Raw genomic sequence first — 8,921 nt, forward strand, 5'->3', positions numbered from 1 at the left:
GATGACAGGCATGTACCACCATGCCTGACTTAAGATATATTAAGAAGTGGAATTAAAGTGCTTAGCTGCTAAATGTAGGGGATAAGGATAATTCCTCATGGATGATTTCCTAAGATTTTTGTTTGAGTAACTCTGTTTATTAGAATGCCAAAAGGAACCCTGGAAGAGACAGAGATTTGGGGAGGCAGTAACAAATTCAGTTTGTGACAGTTCAGATAGAGGTATCTAAAATATGATAGGAAGGAAGAAGTCAGAGAAGAAGTATGAGAATGCACTGAAGGGCTGGGGCTCTAGCTTGCCAAGCATACGAGGGAGAAACTGGACTGAGATACAAATTTGAAAATACTAGCTAAAGAGTGACTCTAACATAGTGACTGAAGCCCTGGGAGTGGATGATATTGCACAGGGACAGAGAAAGACAGCTTAAGGCCAAGCTTCAATGAATGTCAGTATTTCGTAAGGAGAAGGGAGACAGTAAGGTAACCAAGAATTCTGACACTGATAGAGAAGTCACTGTAGACCTGAAGACTGGTTCAGGATACTGATGAGATGCTCAAGATGGAGAGTACTACAAAGCAGAGTCTCAATACTGGAGGAAAACTAACTAGGCTTTGTTTTACATAAAATCCAGTGTAATAATATCTGGAATACTTTCTTTTTCTCTTTGGTCTTTTTGAGACAATGTTTCCCTGTAGTCTCAGCTGGCTTAGAACTCACTATATGGACCAGGTTGGCCTAGTTCTCCCAGAGATCTGCCTGCCTCTGCTTCCCAAGTGCTGGGAGTAAAGGCATGTACTACCATGCTGCCCAGCTTTGGAATACTTTTTTAAGAAAGATAAAATGGTCTAAAGATGGTTCCAAGAAGGCATTAAATTGTCAGAGTACTCTTGTGCCAAAAAACTAAGCATTTTAGGACTGTCAACAAAACCAAGAGTAATGAAAAAATTTTAATGTATTTTGGAGTATCAGATAAAAAGAGAGCCCTTTATAATTTCAAGCAAGCAAAAAAGAAAAGATTCCAGAGAATTCTGAGACAAAGATATAATTCACAGGTTAAGACTATACATGATTTCACTAAAATGATGCAAATTCATGGCTTACAGAATAAAAAACTGATTGTCTTAAGAAAACGTTTCAATGTGAAGATGAGTATATCATCCCACATTTTTCTGGCTGTTGTTAAAAAAAAGTAGTCTAAATGAACTTACTGATATGATGTTTCAACCTTACAGACAATGGAGGTTCAATTGCTTCAGGCGGTACTTAACAGAACCTTTAATAAAATGCCCTATTCTATAATAAATATTAGGGGCTCAACATCAATATTCTCTAGACTGATGTTTCAGAAAGTTTCATGATCATAAGCATTGCTTAAGCTGCTTATTTAATGCTATTCCTGGGCCTCTCCCCTGGGGAATCCATTTACTGCAGGGCTAGAGACTCTATATGGCCTGACAAGTGCCTCTGCTGATTGCCATGATCTACAAACTTTGTGAAACATTAATGTAAATAAATCATGTGTTCCCTGGAAACCAGGACTGTCTTAGTCATTTGAAAATTCAAGTGCCTGGCAAAGCTTCTGGGACAGACTTGAGAACTAACAAATATACATCACTGATATTATAATCAAACTTTCAGAACTAATAGGTGTGCACTTGAATAAGCCTGATAGTTGTAGATCTTCACATATGTGTAAATGACAGTGCTCACTGACTGGGCTGAAGAATTTACCCTCAGCTAACCAGCACTTATGCCTTTCTTATTCCTTTCTGCCAGACACCTGTGCTATCTTACACTATCTCCCCTAACTCACAAACCTTAACTCTCCTTTTGCCCCAGTGCAAATGTGGAGGCAAGGAGTAAGAGGAAGGTAACCCCTGTGACTATGCCCCCAGCAGCAGTCATACCCCCAGAGGCCCCATCCTGCTCCTCACCTGAAAGCCCCTGCCCTAGCTCCTGTGATGAAATGCCCCGGGTAGCCTTCCTACCTGAAGAAGAAGAGGAACAAATACTGAGTCTAGGTTTTATTTTGAAATTCAGATAATTAATGTGTCAGTCCTAAGTCTGTAGTCCACTGGAACATATGTACATTTATAGAAAAATCATTGCATATATTAAAATCGAGTTTTCCTGTTTGTTAGTTTCATCCTTTTTTCATAATTATTGGCATTAAAAATTTCCACAAATGCTGAGATCATACTGAAATGGGGGGGGACCCATAAGATTAAATGAGATTTCATAGGACACTGGAAAGAGAATCATGTGGGCCTGTGGGAAGAAAAGCATGGCTAGAGGACAGGCCCCAAATCTCAAATATCAAAGTACGGAGCTTTCCAAAGTGATGACTCTGAAGAAGACAACATTCACTTTTTGCAATGCAGGTTCTTTGTGTCTAAGAATCTCGTAACTTTATACTTTTAAGGTAAATGATGAATAACAGTGATGAGGGTGGCAGGGATTAAAAAGTGAGGGCCAGAACGAAATGCAACATAAACAGCACAAAAGCATGGGCACAACTGCACTAAGACAGAAACTCATTGTCTGGTTCTTGCTTGTGGCATGACTAGAGAAATCCAGTTCACATGAGATGGCTCAGCATGATGCAATTTATAAATACTGTAAGTACAAAATGTACCTAGAAATTAAAGAAAAACCATTACATGAAAAAATGGGTACACAAATGGCTATATAAGGCTTTGAGTATGTGTTAATATTTACCTAAAGGAGTAACCATTCCAATATTAATGAAATGTTTCTAAGTTAAATTAGAGCACATCTTTCTATATAAACTAGTTTCAAAGATGTCATGATGAAAATCTAGTAAAATACTGGTAATTATTAGGCTAAATTAAAATCATAATAATAATTCCCCCTGGTGTTCTCCAAAGGGACTGACAGATTTCAAGAACAATGAAGTATTAAAAAAAAAAATAACCAACTCCTCTTCATCATAGGTCATACAGGGTCTAAAAATGGACAGGTGTGGTCCATTTGGATCTTTGGCTAAGAGTTTTAAAAATCAAAGTTAGTTTATAACAGGGTAGCAGTTTCTGTGACTCAGGGCCGTTTCTCTCATGCAAACCAGGGTACAGTGTTTTTTCCATTTTCACATAAGGAGGAAGCGGCTGAACTTAAGTTAGAGGCCTTATATTTTCTCAAGTTAGGGGCTGAAGAAATGGCAGCTAACGACCTTTCATAACTCCAATTCCAGGGGATCTGATGCCGTCTTCTGTCCTCTGTGGGGACTGCACGACATGGGTGTACTTACATACATACAAGCATAACACTCATACACATAAAATAAAAATAAACATTTCTTAAGTCATCAATCTCAATTTATAATATCAATGGATTTCTTTCATGTTTTGAAAATTGACCAGCATTTATTTATGGCATCCAGGAATATTTTTATCTTACCAAGTTCATTCATTGCATGTCTGTGCTCTTCATCAAATGAAAGTTTCATTAGAACACACACAGCAGGACAGATCTGATGTTCAACAGGAGCTGGCACTAAAAAATAAAATAAGCCATAACATTCTGTTACTGTAAAAGAAATGATGTTATTATACTTTTAAAATATGTGTTATTGATAAATACCTAAAGTAGAGAAGGTTAATACATCAACAATCTTTGTAGAATGGATGAATAAATACTACAAATGTGAACCAGCGACTGTGTAAGGAGCTTTTCTTGGTTCCATAAAAATGTTTACCACTGTCTGACTTTAACCAAGTCTGCCACAGTAAGTCTTTTATAAATTATGTATGCTTAACTCACATATCTAATAATTTTAAATGTCTATATGAAAGAATAAAAGCATTTCAGTAAATTCTTTCATTGTTTCTAGTATCAATTTAAACAACTGTTCTGATCATAGGTTAAAAGCAGATGGTCATATACAAATGTGCTACCTAGTAGAACACTTACTATATACATGCACTATATAGTGAAAGATTTAAAGAAAAAGGGTCCAAGAAATGTATGTATACATTTAATATTATCTGCTAGGTTTCAGAAGTCATTATTTGACACAAAGTATTTTTTATTTATTTATTTTTTTATTTTATGTGTATGAGTGTATTGCCTGCATGTAGGTAAGTGCACCCGTGTCATGCAATGCCCGTGGAGGTCAGAAGAGGCTGTTGGATCCCCTGGACCTGGAGTTATGGACAGTTGTTAGCTCCCCTGTGGGTGCTGGGATTCGAACCCGGGCCTTCTGCAAGAACCAGTGTTCTTAACTGCTGAGCCATCTCTCCAGCCCCCCACAAAGTATTTTTTAAAAAGTAGTTTTTTTCAGAAGCAATAATGTGAGTTATTAAATAACTGTTGATAGTCAAATAGATTAATCCAGAGAAGTAATGTCCTCCAAGTAAAGTATCTTACTAGTTCTCATCCCTGGGGTTTCCTAGGTATATATAAAAAAATCATCTCTGCCCTTTTTCTTATTCTTAAAATTTTTTAGGTTTGAACTAGTCTTTATACTTAAGCTTAGAAAAAAATCTGCTACTTGGCTTCAAGGCCATATACAAGATTTTTAGCCTAAGTCTCATTTCATTCAAAAAATGGAGATGATGAAGCTTTCCCTTTGTATTTCATAACTGGTAGAGTTTGTCCAGTAAATACTGATATGCAAATGCAAAAGATTATGGCTTGGCTGCTAAGAGTTGGAGGAATTTATGTAAAATTACTTTCCTAAACTTCAGCCAAAAGGCAATCTAATGGCCATATTGATTTTAGCTCTATTAAGCCTTTTTTCTCTTTCAGTTCTTTGAGGCAGGGGCTCATGGCATAGACTGGCCTTGAACTCTATGTAGTATGAAGATGACCTTGAACTCTATGTAGTATGAAGATGACCTTGAATTCCTGATCCTTTTGCCTCCATCACCCAAATGCTGGCATTAGAGACATGAGCCAACAAACCAGCTAGCTTTAAGTTTTAATTCTATACATTCCTTTTGACTTGTTCTTGTTGAGAGCTTGACTGGAGCTTCTAGTGCGGGGCTGCAGCTACTCATATACTCCTGATCAAAAAATGGTCCTCTTCAGCTCGGAACTCGGGTTACAGAGAAGCACATAGAGCAGCGAGAAAGGAAGGGACTGTCTGCCTAGCCAGCCAGATCAGCAGAATCGATGTTATCTGGCTATCAATGAAGTGACAGATGCTGCAGTCAGGTTACCTTTGTAGTTGATTTGCTTGTTCTTTTTTGGTTGCACAGTAGTATACAGAACATTTTCCTTTGTTAAAATTTTCTGGAAATATAGACTTAGGTCTTAAAAAATATGTTAGCAGGATAGACAACAGACTAATTATAGTGTTTCTAATCTAAAGCTTTACATTTGCCTGGAAACATGCATTGATATATACACTACAGAGAACATACTTGGATTTTTGTCCTGGTCCATGCCTTGTTCATGGGCTTCCTGCCACTCCCAACAGGTTTCACAGTAAGCTCGTATCTGTTCCAAAAGATGAAGGACTCGGATTTCACGCCTGCCTCTCTTGTCATCAGGCTGTGAGTGAATGATGTTGTGGAGTGCCGCACTGGCCCTGGCCCGAGCCTCTTTACTGCCCCGGGAATTTCCCAACAATACAGAGTCTTTGTCATTGCCATGTAAAAGCTGGATGAGGAGAGGAAGACATCCAGACTGTCGCATGGATATACAGCTGTCTTGGGAGCTAGACATAGCTAGCAAAGTTCGTGACATATCATCCTTATCATGAGTACCAAGCATTGATAACAATGAATACACCATTTCCACCTGTGGGCCAAATGAGTTTAGAAACAAAATTATGACTTTAATACCCAAAAGTCAGAACGAATGAAGTGAAGAATGGGATGATTTATGGCATCTCATTCGAAATTCAAACATAAAAAAACAAAAACAAAAAATCTTTCCTTGATGAAGTAATGCATGATATTTCACAATCACATACAAAATTGTTTATGTGAATAAATAATAATGGAATTGCAAATTGTTGGAAAAAAAGGTTCTTGAATTACTTAAATTACTACTTGTCTGGGTCAGCTGAAGGTAACTGACTACAATAATAATAATAATTAATAACAATAATAATAAAATCAATGAAATTTTTTCTTATACACATTCTCTCAGATATTCTTTCTTTTTTTGGGGGGGGGGTCTTTTTTTTCAGACATGGTCTCCTTGTAGCCCCAGCTGGCCTGGAACTTGCTATATAGATCAGGCTGGCCTTGAACTCACAGAGATTCACCTGCCTCTGCCTCCCAAGTGCTGGGATTAAAAGTATGAGCCACCATGTGGATGTACTTTAAATTCTTTGTATAATTTAAAACTGTATTTTACTCCTTTAACCTATAATCAATAGAAAATATTTTGCAAAATTTATGATTTACTAAATACTAATTCTCAGGAATCATAATTTTCATTAGATTACAATCACAACACTTAAAATTATATGATTTTTCCCTTTTATAAAACTATTTTGTCATAAAAAGGATCACATAGAGAGTGGAAAGTCAAGATGTGCTGTCATTTAAAAAAAAAAAAAACTGGTAAGCATGAGTCACTGATAGTAAACTCTAAGGATTAACTTAGAATCACACTGGAAATAGGAACACAGCACCGTTAACTTAGGCTGTTCAGAAAAGCAGAGGATATTATATGAAGAACATGTCATCTTTGTAGGTCAGTAGTCTCAGTCAGGGATGATTTTGTACCCATGAGGACATATCTGGCTGATTGCATCTTAGAGGCATTTTTGGTTTTAACAGCTGTGGTGTGAGAGTGTTAAGGGGCATCTTGTGAGAAGAAGTCAGGGGTGTTGCTACCTAGCTGACAGCACTGAGGTTGAGAAGTGCTGCTCAAAATGTGTAAACACACCTTTTCAATGATGAAAATTTTAGGATGGTAGTATATGACTGTGGATAAATGTGTTTTCATCGGACCTCACTCAGCTCAAAGATTGGTTTCACTGTTTATAAGCAAGCTATGAAATGCTAGTTAATTTACTTAATTTCTCTTGAGTTTCAGTTTTCTGAGTTGCAAAATGGAGGAATTTACCTAAGCCTTAATATTATATGCAAATCACTTTAAAAGGAACTAGAATCCTAAGTGCCAATTTTCATGTACCAGTAAGAGACATACATTTATTTATTTGTTTGTTTATTTATTTATTTATTTTGGTCTTTTTGAGGCAGGGTCTCCCTGTAGCCCCAGCTGGCCTGGAACTTGCTATGTAGACTAGGCTGGCCTTGAACTCACAGAGATTCACCTGCTTCTGCCTTCCAAGTGCTGGGATTAAAGGCCTGTGCTACCACACCTGGTTTGAGATTTTCTTTATAGTCAACAAATTGTGCTGATGCTAGACCGATCTGGTTAATTCCAGATTCTATTTAATTACGTAAGAGTGGCCTGAAGCAGCTTCTTTATTGCTCTTTTCCCTCCAACTTTTCTTACGTAGAGGGGTAAAAATAGTTCAGTATTTGAGAAGATTAGCAATTAATATAGACAGGTCCTAAACAGTAACTATTATAGACTATCACTGATTATTCTAAAATTCATTTAACTGTTTTTCTCTTTGGTATTGAACCTAGAGCCTTGGGTATGCTGCTAGGCAAGCACTTTATCAATGATCTATAAATTCATTTCTTAAATCAACATTAGTTATTTCAATGTGTTTCTTAAGACCTGATATGTGTGTGTGTGTGTGTGTGTGTGTGTGTGTGTGTCTCTTTTTGAGACAGGATCTCCCTGTAGCCCCAGCTGACCTGAACTCACTATGTAGAACAGGCTGGCCTTGAACTCACAGTGATCTGCCCGCCTCTGCCTCCTGAGTGCTGGGACTAAAGGTGTGTGCCACCATGCCCGGCTATACCTGTTTTATTTTTTAAAGAGCATACTCTGTATGCTGTGAAGATGATGGAATTCTTCAGCTTTGACTGAAAATACATTGTTCAGTAATGTTAGAATTCCAGTTCTGTTAAAAGCCCTTGGCTTTTTAAAAGTAATAATTTTATATTAAGTAATAAAAAGATTTTCTTTTCACACATTTCCCTCCGATCCCCCAAATATTTATTAAGATCTGAAATATCCTAAGAAAGCCCACTTATTAGCACTGGTTAACATCCAATTTCAATGATTTTTCTATCCATTTCAATAAATACTTATTAAACACTATATGCATACGCTGTGCTAGAAAAGATACACAGAAAAACAATTTGTTTTCCAAAAGGGACCTTCATACAAATTATTAATCAAAGAGACAAAGGAAGTGACTGAATGGACTGCATGGGAAGAGTAAGAGGATGCTAGGGGTTAAAATGTCTCAGAGGAAGCAAGTATTAGGCAAGGTTCTGGAGGCTAAAAAATGCTGAGTCATCTGTGGGGAGGCAGAAAGTGCTACTGCAGTCATGTGGAAAGCCACGGGGGTGTCCAACAAGTCAGTCAGTTTGGCTGGAGTTTAGGATACCTGCAGATAGGATAATGAGCTGGAAAAAAATTAATAACCACTGAATATGGCACTTTTTGTAATTTTTTTAAAAGAAGCATTTCATTACAGCTTTAACATACTCATTAACAGTTTCCAGAGCAAAGATACATCTCTTTCAAAAGTGGCTATAAAATTTTTAGGTTTGCTGTTGAATTAAAACAGTTATATAATATTGAACTCAGTATAGGCCCTGTAAGACATAAAATTGAATGAGCTTTTAACCTTTAAAAAAGATCTTCATTTCATTTTAAAATATACTGTTTCTTACAGAAAGACTCATTGTTTTTGCTCATAACACTGAGATATTGGCGCATGCATCTCTACTCTGTATGTATCTGATTATTTACTAGTCATAGTCGGTTGCACTCAGATCCTTGGCACCTGTGTATGTCTATAAAGTCATTGGGTAGATTTCAATGGTAATGTTTATCACCTCTACTAATTAACA

General features: G+C 37.0%; 1 protein-coding gene across 11 annotated transcripts in view; it reads right to left on the bottom strand.

Annotated features, from left to right (window-relative positions):
- The window catches only part of Apc (APC regulator of WNT signaling pathway), a 151,348-nt gene that overhangs the window by 20,181 nt on the left and 122,246 nt on the right, over nucleotides 1-8,921 (bottom strand). For 6 of the 11 annotated variants that reach the window (XM_008834318.3, XM_008834311.3, XM_008834313.3 and 3 more), the window contains 3 exons: nucleotides 5,385-5,763; nucleotides 3,418-3,513; nucleotides 1,935-1,988 (listed from right to left, as the gene is read on the bottom strand). In XM_008834318.3, the coding sequence (XP_008832540.1) occupies nucleotides 1,935-1,988; nucleotides 3,418-3,513; nucleotides 5,385-5,763 (529 nt within the window). The remainder of the gene's footprint in view (nucleotides 1-1,934; nucleotides 1,989-3,417; nucleotides 3,514-5,384; nucleotides 5,764-8,921) is intronic. The other 5 variants (XM_029564132.1, XM_029564133.1, XM_008834315.3 and 2 more) reach the window with 3 other exon arrangements.

Source organism: Nannospalax galili, unplaced genomic scaffold (assembly GCF_000622305.1).
Source record: "Nannospalax galili isolate Female #2095 unplaced genomic scaffold, S.galili_v1.0 scaffold856, whole genome shotgun sequence".
Lineage (NCBI taxonomy): Eukaryota > Metazoa > Chordata > Mammalia > Rodentia > Spalacidae > Nannospalax > Nannospalax galili.